The 15433-nt window shown below is 34.5% G+C and overlaps 2 protein-coding genes across 4 annotated transcripts in view; both read left to right on the top strand.

Annotated features, from left to right (window-relative positions):
* Gk1 (Glycerol kinase 1) overlaps positions 1-8521 on the top strand; it is a 53864-nt gene extending 45343 nt beyond the window's left edge. For both annotated transcript variants that reach the window (XM_067093541.1, XM_067093540.1), the window contains one exon: positions 1645-8521. In XM_067093541.1, the coding sequence (XP_066949642.1) occupies positions 1645-1745 (101 nt within the window). In that variant the 3' untranslated portion in view covers positions 1746-8521. The remainder of the gene's footprint in view (positions 1-1644) is intronic.
* A 4438-nt stretch (positions 8522-12959) lies between these two features.
* Positions 12960-15433, top strand: part of LOC136832548 (breast cancer type 2 susceptibility protein-like) — a 35395-nt gene continuing 32921 nt past the window's right edge. For both annotated transcript variants that reach the window (XM_067093542.1, XM_067093544.1), the window contains exon 1: positions 12960-13096. The gene's annotated coding sequence lies outside the window, so the exon portion shown is untranslated. The remainder of the gene's footprint in view (positions 13097-15433) is intronic.

Consider the following 15433-nt stretch of genomic DNA (forward strand, 5'->3'; position numbering starts at 1 on the left):
GCCAAAGTTGAAGAAAGAGAAACGGGAAAGGATTAAAAGACATAGTGACATTGCTTGCAGTAGATGGGTAATGGAAAAAAAACATGTTGCATTTTAGCCTAAAGGTTGCTACACTAGAGATAGTTTAGGGGATAATCCCCATCAGGGGCTTCATTATATATACCTCCCGTAGGGAGGTTATGCCGTCAGTGCACCGTACTTGGTGCAATGTAGGCATTACCTAAGGTTCTTTGCAGTGTCCTTTCAGCTCCTAGCTGCAACCCCGTACTTTCCTTGTATTATACCTCCACTATGTGGAAGTGTTTTCCTCTTCTAGTGACTGTTTGTCACTTGTAATTGAAGTGTTGCAACTTGTAATTGAAGTGTTGCAATTGTTCGTCTGTCTTTGGTTTCAATCAGTTCAGTGAATGAATTATGCCTGATGAAAGGCTTTTCTTTTCTGTAGGATAACAGGATTATCCTCCAGCACCCTCAAATAGCCATTTATCTTGGTGAGTGACAGTGTCACTTGCATATGATGTAAAGTCTTTTGAGTTGTAATAGTTTCTTCATTGCTTCCTAGTTACCAAATGCTATTTCATAGCATGAGCTATTTCTTTAGGTTGTTAAAGGGTAGACTTGTACAACAGATTAATTATTTTAAATGAATTGTAAATTTTCATTTCACAAACTATATGAAAATGGTATAAATGTACCCATGAAAGTAAATTATGCTGATAAAGCAACCGGAACTGCAATGGATGACTAGATCAGTTACACCTGTTTCTGTGAGTGATTTTTTACTTCTTTTAAACCTTTCATCTTTACTAAATGGCAGACAATATGGAATAGTGGAATAGCAAACTGACAATAACAAATGAATACGGATTAAATCCATATTTGGATTGTGCTGTCATCCAGAAAGACGGCACTTTGAAGTAATAACATCCAGTCTTTGAACTGATCACACTAGACAAACTAATGAGCATTTTATGTATAGATCACACGACTCAGTCCTCGAATGCAAAGAATGCAGAACAGCTCACACAATTAAACACATTTGGTGATTATCCAACTTTCAACCAGCAATGTATATCAGATATCTGGTACAAGTCTTGAAAGAAATTTTGTCAAAATCTTCAACATTTTCAGTTTATCCAATTATTAAATTTTGGAGAGTTACAATATATTAAAGACCATCTACCCATTAATATATTATTAATATATTATTTGAGAACAAACCCATTGTGTCAGCCCCATGAGGGTTAAGAATGTTAACAGCGGTCATAAACATTTTTGTATAAGGTTTTCCCTGTTTGTGGTTAGCCATGTCTTTTCTGTCTTCTCTCATTAACCTATATACAGTATTAATAATTTATGTAACTGTAATACTTACTTAGAATTTTGGTATTAGAGAGTTAATTTGATATATACTTTTGGGTTTTAATTTGTAATGCAACAAGTTCTAGATTCACTAAACTCAAATACTGATGCACCACTTCTAGTAGCCACACTTATTATTAGTCACCAGATATGAAATCCATTTAAATTCAGGTTAAAGGAAGACTTTCCACTGTAGCTTTCCTGATTGTGTATAATTTCAGTTACATTGCACCTTTCTTGTAGTTTTATACTAAATATCCATACTTTTTTTATTTTTTTCAGACTTTGAATACCGATTATTGTCATCCGTTCCTCCTGGCCTTTTTCTGCTGTCATCATTTTTCATATTAATGGCAGCCAACTTTCTCCAAATGTCTTCGTGACACGATGATGTTCTAGTCAGTTGTTATTTTGGACAGCCAGTGTGATATGTGGCTGTTGAGTAATGGAGTAGATTCTCAATAGGTGCTTTTGGTATTTCATTTGTTTGATATGATACAATAAAGAAACCACTTGTGGAATGAATGTAATGATCAAGTTGACTGATATGTGTATATATAAAAGTCTGTACATAGTCTCGGGAATTTTAATAACTTAAGTAATTTTCTAAATCAAGCTGGTTATAATAATGGCATGAAGTACTTTGTGCGTCTTATTAATTTTTTTTCTTTTACAAAATTCTTTTATTAGAATTCTTTACAGTGTCAGGTGTTATTGATCCAGATAAGTGACATGACATTTGAAGTAATAATGTTAAAGTTGTCCCATAAAGTGTAAGCATATTTATCAGAACGCTCTGGGATGTACCATTTAATGTGATTTTTCTGTGCTGCGGATTGGAATACAGTACAATGGATATCACATTGTCACTGAAGTGGTGGTATTTAATTTATTTATTATGTGGGACTTAGTGTTATAAGAGGTACTTTTCAGTAAGTGATTTTGGTGAACAGAAGTAATCTGCTCGTATTTCTAATTACTAAAAACAGTTTTTAAAAAGAAGGTTGTACCAAGAATGTGCTCTTTTGTTTTTTGTGGTTTTTAACAAATTTTGATTTTTGTTCGTGCTTTACAGAGATTGAAAATGGGCCCAATATTTTTATAATAATATCAAACATTATACCTCAACATTGGATTTGTTATTGTGTGTATTGATTTGCATAATCAATATGAGCATCTAGATTGCAATATTTTCAAAATCCTAAGAAGCACTCTTAATGCTGAATGCAGTATTGTTTTTCTTGGTCCTTTTTTTATATAGATTCAAAGTGTATAAAACTAGAAGTGAAATTATGAAATCTTCCATACAATATTAATTCATCTTTTATTCCTTTGCTAATTATGTGACAGTGAATGTGTGATGTATGAAATCCATGATACAATATTAATTCATTTTCAGTAACTACAATACAGTAATGCATTTTCTCTGAAAAGACGTAATCGGAAAAGCATATTTCTTTGAAATTCATGGCCAGCCATCAGAACCCTGAACTGCAGATCTCAAGTATTATTTTGAATGTGATGTTCTACTATGTGTAAGGCTGGGAGAGATATTGTAGTAAATGTCTGTCGGTTTTTCAAGTACAGTTCTCAGGATATTCCATGATGTATAGTTACATCACGTTTATTTGCCATTCTTTCTGTTCCAAGGTTTATGTTGACTGGTACACATATTGCAAACCCTATCTAGTGTTATGTTTTGTAGAGATTTAAAGATTTTTTTTGGTATAGAGATTTAGGTGAATAATTTGTGAGAGAAAATAACTTTTTCTATTTTAGCATTATTTCATTTTGTAAATATTTGATTTTTATTTTGATCTCGTCTCCAGTGCAGACTTTAGTGGCATTGCATAGTAACTAGCACCATAAAGAAACTTGAAAGTTATTGCCTATTCTCTATGCAGCTCATTCTGTGTGAAGTTAGTAAAGTAAATCTGATATTAGGGCAGTTGATCTAGTTCCACTTGAAAAGAATTTAAGTTTAAACTCTCTCTCTCTCTCTCTCTCTCTCTCTCTCTCTCTCTCTCTCTCTCTCTCTCTCTCTCTCTCTCTCTCTCTCTCTCTCTCTCTCTCTCTCTCTCTCTGTATATTACAGAGAAGCACTTTTTCTCATTTATTGCCTGTCTCTTGTAGCCAGTATTTTGGGTGTAAGTGAACTGTAGTTGCATAATACTTGTTATCCTGATTTGTCAGGGACTCATCCCCAAGTGATTTACTGTTTGTGATGTGAGGTGAAAGATTCTCTTTGAAGAGCCTGCTTAATGTTAATTTGATTTGGTGTAAATCGGAGAGACTGGAACTTGGAAGTGGTGGATGTCAAATAATGAATATTATTACCTTTCACAACAATTTTTTTTGATGGGGTAAACATCTAAGAAGAGTTATTAAAAAGGAACAGATGTCTCCATATATGCACAGAGATATGCATATCAGCAGTCTTCAAATAGTTGCTGAAATAATGATAAAAGGGTATGTATTTTTTATTGACATTTGGAGATTAAGAAGAAAAGCTATTACTTAAAATTTTCAGGGTTGCAATTTATTGAATAACATATGTGCGAGAGTTAGAAATTTTAACTCCTATGTCTGGGCAAACTATCTCATTGTAATAATAATGTAAAAAACTTGCTATGGTCAGCATACTTCAAGTTTTATTTTTAGATTTAAAGGTGTTCCAGAGAGATCAAGTTATTTAAAAAAACATTGCAGCTTAGAGCTTATCTGAGAGAACATGATTGTTTCAGATAAATCATTTAAATACAGGCAGTCCCCGGTTATCGGCAATCTGGTTGTACGGCGCTTGTCTAGCGATGACGATAACCAGATTTTTGACACCGATTCCCGGTTATCATCGCTGATAACCGGTTATCGGCGGCGCTGATCACCAGTTATCGGCGCAGATAACCGATTATCGGCGCCGATAACCAGGAATCAGTGCTATTATCGCCGATTTTCGGTTAGCAGTGATTTTCGGTTATCGTCACGCTGTCGGGAACGGAACCACGCCGATAACCAGGGAACTGCGTATACACTGTTTATTATCATAACCCGATCAATCATGTACATTCCCACAGCCATGGTCGCAAATATCCCTCTACAGTACTCAACAGTCTCTTTTGTACTAAACAGGAGAGGAATGGTAGTCTCACAATGCATGCACCATTTGTACCCTCAGATATGTGTGATAGACAAAAGACTGTTGAATACAGGAACATTTGAGACTATTAAAGTAAAAATATATGTGATTGATGGGTTGTTTTAAAGCTGGTTTTGCCTTATAGAAACTCAGTTTCATGTTTTCCATTTTGTATCTGGATTCAGTTGCAGTAACTGAAAATGTGTTTAAGTTTAATTCAAATCCTGTAAGCTAACTACAGTTTATAAGAATTTGATATTCAATTTTGTAACTTGGTAAACTTAGAATTAGTGATACTGTCACATCTTGATTTCAGAAATTTACCGTTCACATTCACCAATAATGTGAATTACATTGGTTATACAATGAACTCATTAACTTCTCGATCGCCTGTCTTATTTGCTCAACTTCTGCTGAAATCATTATCTTTTGGAATGCTTTGCAATATTCAAGATTCTGTTCTGCAATTTTTATTAATATTACTATAGTACTAGTAAAATTACTTTCTGATGCATAATTTGTCTAGAAATTTCTGTCGCCATACCTTTTTAGTTTGCCCCTTAGCTTCAAGGTTCTCCTGTGATGGGGAACATGCCATGAACTAATTCCTGCTATCAAAAGTGTCCGTCTAGTAGAGTAATTTAATTTATTAAGTTTTTCTTGAGACTTTGATTTTAGTAGTAGTACTGACGTTAATTTTTCAGTTGCCTCAGTTCCATTTACTGTATTTCATTGAAGCAGGCCACCCAGTAAATGACCAAAGAAAATCAGAAAACCATTAATATTGCAATTTTTTTTTCTATAATGAAGTGTGGCATATAATAATGAGAAAGTAAATATTGAGCATTTTATAAAAATTAGCTGTTTCATAGGTCCAGGGAATATTCAAAAACCGCTCCTACAAAACAAAGCATATGATATTATGTATTTGGCCAGTAGATATATTTTTTGTTAAAATGCAGCACTGTATATGGCAATAAATAATATTTAAAAAATGCAAGAAAATTGATTGACACCAGTTCACCACTGAAACTAAACTGCCAAGATTAACATGGAGCTAGTAGTCTCAAAACCTTGGCCCAAGTAGCATTGTAAGACTTCTGCCCAGAGTCAGAGTGCTTCAACTTAAGAAGCTTGTATCTCAAAAGATTATTCATAAGACTTCAAATTTCTTCTCTTTTTATTTTACTAGTTTCATTAATAGAGGTATTTCACACCTAAGCCTAAAGTTTTCAAAATGATGGTGTATATTAATAATTTTTGTATATGAAAGGATTGAATTTTGTAGAATTTTGTATGGTAAAATTTAAAATAAAAATAGTTTGCAAGCTAATGGTATTACGAGGATAATAATCATTTGAAGGTAATTACAAGGTCTTGATACCATATTAATTACATTAGAGTAATTAGTATAAGAGAAATATGCATTTGATTTTTTTTTAAACGGGTAAAAAACAGAAGGATCACAGAATGAGGTTTTGGACTAAAATTGATGTAATTGATGTCCAGGGATCCTGGTGTAAATGCTCTAGCCACATTCAAGTAATTAAAAATTTTCACCCCAAACCCAACTGGCATATTTAGGTTTTGAATATTTTTCTAGTCCAGTGAGATACAAATATAAAAATTTTAACTTCCTAGTCTTATTAAATTACTCTACAGTAATGATAACCTTGGTGATCTAGACCTTGCACACATTAACAATAGTCATTATATAGCCCAATATGATCTCTGTTTGAAGGGATGTTGTGTGCATAAACTAGCAAATTTTAGAATTCGTTTTCATGCTGTTTGTTCATGGGCCTCATTATGACCAGTTACCACTCACACCTAACTCCTGCTTATCTCTGTTTGTCTTGTGTCATCTCGGCCATGTCTTGTGTATCTTTAATGTTCAGTGCATGAAGACTCAGCAGGAGATTTTTTTTTATCTTCTGCTGACTCCCACTGGTCTTCGTCCTTCCACCATACCTTCCATATCTAGTCATGGTATTTTATCTTCCATATGTGCTTCTTGACCTGTTCATTACAGCATTTAGGATTTTATGAAATTTCAGGTCATTGGTTCTTAATATTATGGCCTCAGTTATTAATAGTTTCTGTTCTAGATGCCTAGTAAGAAATTAAGCCTCACTTCCATATAATCATGTCAGGCTTTTTGTGTGGCAGACTCTCATTTAGGTGGCTGTTGATAATCTCTTCATGATTGGATGCAAAAAGTATAACACCTGTTTCTAGAGAAGATTCTCATTTGTAGCTCCTTTTCCATGTCATGCTCGAATATTAATCTTCTTTCTAAGAACTGACTTTCATATCCTTGCTTAGTACTGTACTGTATACATATATTTCCCTTTGTTGCATTTGTTAACATCTCTTGATGGCTTCATTATCTTTTTTTCTTTTTAATCCCATTCTAGATGTTGCTTCTCTTGATTGTTGGTACATGGATTCAGTATTGTGTGTAGATTATCATTATATGCCTACATCTGTAGAGGCCTAGATTTTGACAAAACTTTGTTTCAACTAAACAGTCTTGTGCACCTCTTTGATGCTATGCCTTCCTTTATTAAGACCATATTAAATGACATGAAGGACAATAGGCATCTTTGTCTTGAACCCCTTGATCTACTGTACACATCAGAGCATTCTGTTATTTTATTTTTAATATAAATACAACTGATGTTTTTTCTGTATCCAGTCTAAACAAGATTTATGTTTTTGTTGGCATAATGAACTCTGATACCTGTATATTTATAAGAAGGGTTGAAGGCAGTAGAAGGCAGTAAATAATGTTAGTTTCACATTTCATAGATTCTGTCGTATGTTGAGAAAGTATTCATTTTTGTGGATATTATTAATATGAATTACATGTAAATCAAAATGCTTTAAACAAATTAAATATAAAAATGTTAACATCATCCTGAAATACTGTATTTCCTGCCATATAAGACACACTTAAAAAAAAAAAAAAAATTCCCCTAAAAATCACCCTGCATCTAATACCCCAATGGTAAGGTTTGGCATATGAGTTATGGTTACCAGTGCTGCACTAACACCTAAACACCACTGTTTGACACAATAGTTCCCAGATGACCTAAGAAGGAAATATACAGTACTTGCTTATAAATTATTAGGTAATGATTAAAATCAAATTAATGGTTAAATATAGAAACTAATTGCTATACTTCAAGAACAAATCATTCAATGGCTGCACTGTACATTGTTTGCTGACGCTTTGTGGCCTTCTAGCCACCACAACATTTTATTCTGTATTACTGAGTGCGTATGGATGAATCATCAATTGAATATTAAAACAAAAATATAATGTAAGATCTGCTAGATTACTGACTTCATTTTATAGATATGAGACAGCCATTGTTGTTTTGGTGCTAACACTGTACACAGGCGAAACATGGCACTGTCGTTAACCTTGTTGATATGTGAATTTTCACTGGTAAACAGTAATATAAGTAAACTTTTGCTGTAGTGGTTAAATAAATTCCGTAGTCAATTTGAAGGTACTGTAATTAATAGCCCCAGGCTGGAGCCTTAGCATTGATTTGCATCAAGACACTGGCAGCATCACCTGGTAATGCTTGTTGTGCTTGCAACCTGAACTGTGCAGGGAGTGAATGTCTGCATCAAACAATGGTCTCCTTTAGGGAAAAATTGGTTTTTTTTATTTTTCCTAAATGTATCTTGCCAAATTATAGGTGCATCTTTCTTACACACTGTGGTGTTTTATATGGTGGGAAATGTGGGTACCATTTCATTTTGCAAATTCTATTTATGAATGGTCTTTAAGAACAAAAATTAAATTGTAAATGCTGAAATGAATTAGGTCCATGTATGATTACTGTATGTAAATGATGGTTATTCCTGTATTATAGTATTCGTTGAAGAAATTTTATATTGAAATTATTTGTAAATTTTGCACTAATGTGTATCTTCTTTGTAGATGGAATTTTCACTGATGTACAAATTAGTTCTTTATAAAAATAGGCTTTAAAAGCATATCTTGGAGGCTGTGTAAATTTTTTATACCCTTTATATCGGATTTTATTCCTTAACATGTGGTCATACAGTACCTAGATACAAACTGTAGCTTTACTGGAGCCTAACTTGCTCTCCATTACTACATGCTCGTACTGTATTACATAATGGGTAGATCTTTGTATCCACTTCACTTGTTGGACAGGGAGATGCATTATCAACTACGCAAGCACTCCCAGCTGACTGTTGGCTCTGGTGCAGTAAACCTCACATTTATTGGTTCCTGTTCTTTGGCTTTTCTCTTTTGTGATTGTTCATCAATCCTCAGTACATAAATGTGTTAATTACATCTTTATTTCTTTAAGTAATTTAATTGTCAGTTTAGATAAAAAGAAATGATGTTGATTATGTACTTTGAGTTGTCTATTAGTATTTCTTCAGGAAACAAGTACAGATATACGTTTTAACTAGGTTTGTATTGGCTTGTCATCCTTTATAAAAGGGAATGATGCTAAAGTGAGAAAGGTCAGAAAGGTTTTTCTTTGTTAATTATATCTTATCAGAAAAATCTTTTCCTTCTGTTACCTTTGTAACAAAAGCCAGGATTAGCTTATAATGTATAAGAGCTAGTACCCTCAATCCCTCTTGTACAGTAGTACAACAAATTATTGGTATTCATTTTGTGAATAATAGGAATTGGGTAAGAACGTTTAAATATTTCAGGTTTCTATTTCTGTAATTGAGAAAGAATATGAGAGTATGTATATAGCAGCTAAAGTTACGGCCACTATCTTTAGATCAAATGTAGTTATTCGTGAGTCGTGGTCTGGCACCCATGAAACCTTTTATTTCTGTTAAATGACATACTCAATAGAAATATGGACTTGATAGGATTAAATTAACACTGATGGTATCTGTAGTAGAATTTTAGCACTCTACATTTCAAAAAAAATATCTCGCTGAAGTGGTCTTGTTGCGCCCTAAGATTTGCCATACTTGTATATTACATGGATATATGGTTGCTCCTCATGATCCAGTACTGTACACAAATCCCTTGAAGAAATTTTGTCACAACAACATTTTCATTATATGCATTTTGAAGAAATAATGATTTAGTACGTAAAATGCAATTAGTACAGCATTTTGTGAGAACACACCTTAGACAAGTAGTCTGGTTAATGTCAGTACTTTGAGATCATGTTAAGTAAGATCTAAAATATGTAGTATTCACAAAACCTTCAAACCAGCTGTGTAAGAGTTCAAATTTTACCCCAGTGGTCTGTTTAAACTACAGTATTTATTAATAATAATAATAATGAATGATAATAACCTTGTGAGGTTGCAATATCAAATGACAACATACAAATCTCATCCATTGGGATTTCAGTGGTGCAAGATATTGTCAACTCTAGACAATTTATTGAAAATTAACCATAAATAGTTTGACATGGGTTACTTGGGGATGGCTTCTAGAGGATTGATTTTTCTCCCCAAAAAAGTAGGGACTGTTCAAAGAGAATTATCATTAAACCAGTTTTAGATGAAAGACTACAGACGTTAAGCTTTTGCCTTTATTTACTTTGTTTTCCCTTGCACTTTTATATGCAGTAATATGCACAGTGATAATATATGTATCTTGGAAAGAAAATTTACTGTGCTTTGTCATGATGCAAAAAGAATTTAACAGAATGCATTATACATCTAGAGAAAGAGAAAAGAAATGCTACAATAATATACAGTTACTATAGATGATTTTACATTGCCTTGAATAAATTATAAATGATACCATTTAAATATAAATTTTTATAAAGACAACTTGAGTTATGATATGAGTCTGTTCCACATCCTTACCAGTTAGATGTCATTCAGGGTGCCAATAAGGACTAGGTTTCTATTGAAAATACTGCTGTAAAAATGAAATTTAAATTTTATATTGGCATTTGCAGATACAGGACATAAAGTACTCGACCATTCCACATCCTCATATCAGGCAGATGCCTTTCAGGATGCTGGTAAGGTACTCACAAGAATTGATTTTGATATAAACTGAATTTTTATGGAGAGTGAACCTGATGACCAGACTTGGATATTGTGATGGATGGGACTTTGTCATCTTTCAGGTAAGTGAGCTTTGACCTGTCAGTGGAGCCACAGTCCTCTTGTCCATGGAGTTGGAGCTTGAAAGCTTTTTTTCTCGAATTCGAGGACAGATAGTGGAAGCTTGTTGGTTTTGTTGCATAGGAACATGAAGTAGCATTTGTGGAAACTCTTCGGAGAGTGCTGCTGCTTCGTGCCCTTGTAGATTTGTACATGGGCAGTACCTCCTGACAACACTGCGAAGTCATGAGAGCTCTTCTTTGGGTTGGATGTCAACTTTAGGGCTTGGGTAAGAAACTCCCTTAGAATGATTGTGGGTTAGCTTTGCGATTGGCTGTCAAAGCTGGTAGCTAAGCCAAATTTCAGTTCAATCCTTAGATACAAATTTTAACAGCCATTAGGAACCCATGCGTTTTAACCATTTAAAATGTTCATGTCCTCACTCAAAGTTTTGCTGGAATATCAGAGCTGATTTCCATATGAGTATGAAAATGCTAACAGGATAGAACCCATTTCCTTTAACTAGCACTGAATAAACATATGAAAGGTGAAATGACCACACAAAAAGGATTTGATGTGACAGTTTCGCAAATAGGAAGGGCTATTCTGTGCTAAAGGAGGGAGTTGTACAAATTCATTGAAAAGATAACTTGTTTATCACGTCCACCATCCCTGTGTGAGCTTAATGCAAATTACTGTCATAAGGGTATTTTAACATCAATGAATGTACATTGACTGCCAAGTTCTTAAGTCTCCCAAATATATGTTCATTCTTAAATGAACTGAAATGAGAAAATAATGTTGAATTGAGCAAAGCTATTTATTTAATGTGAAATATAAATCACCTTGATTAGTTGTTAATAAGGGTATTTTTTTAAACTGAACATAATCCATGCTGGAAGATACAAAGAAAATATGTTCAAAACCTCTTATGTCCATCTTGCATCAGTGCTTCTAAATTATAGTGGTAGAACTCTTGTCTGTGAAAATCAACCAAGTATACAATCAAAATGTGGCACAAAAACTGTTGTCTCTCATTCTGCATATCCCACAGTAAGGAGAGGATTGTTGCATCCCTTTGGCCCCTATCTGTAGCCATTTATTCTTTTTAGTGTGCCTGTGTTCATAGTCTCTTTATTCCACCATACTTTCCACACACTCGTAACAAATGTTTCACAGTGTAATTGCAAGGTTTTCCTCCTATAAAGTCTTTTTGAGAGCAAAGCCACAGAGACAGTAAAGTTGATTTTGTAATGCTGTACCCCGGAACACTGTAATTAAGAATATGACTAAGTTATTTTGCTCGCTAGTCAAGATGGATTGGAATCACCATCCACAAATTTAGCTGCTGTGCCAGATGTGTCATTCAGCAATAATCTTGCAATCTTTGACTTCAGATGGAAAACAGGTGCTAAGAGCTAAAGGTTAATGGGTGAATTCAATGAAAAAAAAAAAGAATCTTTACATAGTTGGATGATCTACAAATATACGCAACTTACAAAGTAAATAAAATCTAGGTGAACAAAACTGAACTACTTTTTCCCAATAAAAAACTTAAAACTACAGTTTTGAGAGGTGTAGAAAAATATAAATTTTAATTAATTTTTTAGGCATTTGGATACTTTTTGGAGGCAAGTTCTAAAATATATTTACATCAGGACTTTTTCATAATTATATAGACCATAGGAAGCAAATGTAAAACATTTTTCCTTAAATTTCTATGCAGTATTGAGCTCGGTTATATATGTGATATATATTAAGCCCGGCTTAATATAAATCACCAATCAGATGTCTCAGGTGGCAGTTAGAAAAATAGTGTATTTAGGCTTCGTTGCAAAAAAGTTATTGATTATTCTATCACCACTTAGAGACGGATTTCACAAATATCCAGAATTAGATATATCTCCTGCAACATTTTATCATAATCTAAGGGACTCAACATTCCTTAAAACATGTTAGAATTTCCTTCACACAGTCACGCATCCATATCACTGTAATTGAAACATTACCGCTTATACCTATTTCAAAGACATTTATTGTAATAGCGTGATTACACTTCATGCTCTGATGAAACATAAAATATATACTATTAGGTGTGGGAATTTTTTTAAAATTTCTCTTGATATGAATGTCTTTTACTGTAATACTACAGTATAATATGATATATTTGCAACGTATGGAAAGAAATCGAGAAGTTAAGAGGACATATTGTGGCTATTACAATTACAAATATGTACTGTACCATGTCATATTTCCATTCGTTGCAATGAAACGAGACATTATTATTATTATTATTATTATTATTATTATTATTATTATTATTATTATTATTATTATTATTATTATTATTATTATTAAATAATCCAGTACGGTAGAACTATCTGCAAGTGCTGAAGACGAAAACATTAGACTCGGAAACAGCGCGGCAAACTTTAATTGCGGGGTAAGTGTAAACACTTGCAACTTACTTCTGTCAAGTGATGTTACGTGGAGGAAAGATAACAAAAGGTGAGTAATAGTGTGGATTAGATGAAAACACTTACTGGCAGCACTTAATATATTTAAACAATAGTTGGCACTCGGGCGATCTGACATAGGCTTACCTAGGCCTATTAGTCTTACCACAGGCTAGCCTGATACGAATACCGTAGCCTTGTCTCTAGGCCTAATTAACCTACAGTAGGCCTACTGTCGTTGCTGTTAGTTGTAGGTTTCTCTGTCAGTCTTTGATTCGTATATATTCAAAGGTAACTGTTAGCCTCACGTATTTTCTCGTATAGCCTAGGCTAGGTCTATATGGTATAGGCCTAGGCTAGGCCGCAGGCTATGTGTACGCTGTTTTGTAATACAGCAGTGGCGGATCCAGAAAAATTTCATGGGGTGGGCCACCAATTTTTCATATACATATATATATATATATATATATATATATATATATATATATATATATATATATATATATATATATATATATATATATATATATATATATATATATATATATATATATATATATATATATATATATATATATATATATATATATATATATATATATATATATATATATATATATATATATATATATGGGGCCTAGGCCATATATCCATTATTATTATCATTATTATTACTTATTATGGAGCGGTTACAGTTTTATGCTGTGGGTTTCGTCTGCCGATATCCTAGCCGAGACCCACCACCAGGTGGCAGTGGGTACCGGCTAGAGAATCGCGGACGGATACAAAAAGATGGCGGCGCAACCGGACTAAACCGACCTAACCGAACCTAGGACGGCATGCCCTTACCTGGCCGGGGGCTTCGCCCCTGGACCCCCAGCGACCTAGGTCGCCACCGAAACTAACGAAACCGACCTAACCCAACATAGGACGGCGTGCCCTTACCTGGCCGGGGGCTTTGCCCCCCCCGGACCCCCCCAGAAGGGCCGTGAAAATAGTAAATATATAACTTTTCGAAATAGCACGTACCTCATTCAAGTCGAATCGGCGACATTAGACCGCATTTTGGCGGGTGTTGAAAAGGCTTTATTTAAGGGATATGCACGTTTAATTAATTCGAGAAAGCTTTAAAGGGGCAAGGGGACGACGCTGCCTTCGTCACACTTGCCACAAGTCCCGCTGAAATCGTCAAGTAGGCCACTTTTCATTAGGTAAACCAGCAATGAACGCTCTTCGTGACACAAATTCCACGTGGGTCGGATCGACACGGAAGACACGAAAGTAGCCATGTTAGCAACTCTTGAACCCGGGAGAGACTGAGGAAGGTCGCGGGGCATTTCGGTCGTTGGTCGTCAGCTGTTTGGGTGGAACTACTTACCTTGGCGGAGGGATCTCGGCACCGCAGAATGAGTTAGGCGGCCCAGCATACGAAACTGTAATCTACCCCTTATTATTATTATTATTATTACTGTATTTTTCTCTTATTTCTATAAAAGATTTTTTATTTTTTCTAATTTTTATATTTCTTGTGTTATTTTATTATCTAAATCTTTAATATTATAGCTGTCATTATTCTTCATGGGTGGGGCACTTGCCCAGGTGCCCCCCTCCCCGGTCCGCTAGTGTCCTAAAGAGCATTAATTTACCTATGGATACGAGGGGTCAAGTTAGGTCAGATTAGGCCAAGGTCAAACCTACGGATAGAAGAGGTCAGGTTAGGTCAGATTAGGCCAAGGGGAAATTGTAACCAGTAAACACCCTTAGGTTAAGTTAGATTAGTATTTTTAGGTTCTTATAGTGCCCTGTCGTTTCATAGCTATTTTTGCATGAAAAACCCAAAATGGTTTTTCATGCAAAAATGGCCGGCCGGCCGGAGTTGTCTTGGCAACTTATAAAATTTTACCTGTTTTTTTTTATAGCAATACAAGTAGAAGTAATCATTTTTTCTTTTTATGAAACTGCACTTTGGTTCTGCGGTCCCCTTTTCTGCAAGTTATTAACTGAAATCCTGTCATTTGGGCAACTGTGTGGCCAGTGTAAAAGTAAAGGAAAGTTGTGCCCTAACTTAACCTCCCTTACCTTAACCTGACCTAGGGCATCATGCCCTGACCTGGCCAGGTTTGCTCCCCCCATTGACGCCCACACGAGTTATAAGATGCGGGTATTGGATAGAACTGTCGTAGTGGAATCTGTTTTTTCTGTTCAACTTAACAACAGCCTTGCACATAGGGCACCTCGTTTGATATTTAACACTTTGTGTGATGTTAAAAGTTAAGCATAGATTCACATTCGGTGCAAACTTTAACATTTTCTACACTATTCACCTTACAATAGGATCAAAAACACATCTTAATGATTATATTTGCGGTCATGATTCAAAAGGGCAAAT

This window comes from Macrobrachium rosenbergii, chromosome 50 (assembly GCF_040412425.1).
Source record: "Macrobrachium rosenbergii isolate ZJJX-2024 chromosome 50, ASM4041242v1, whole genome shotgun sequence".
In the NCBI taxonomy this organism is placed as follows: Eukaryota; Metazoa; Arthropoda; class Malacostraca; order Decapoda; family Palaemonidae; genus Macrobrachium; species Macrobrachium rosenbergii.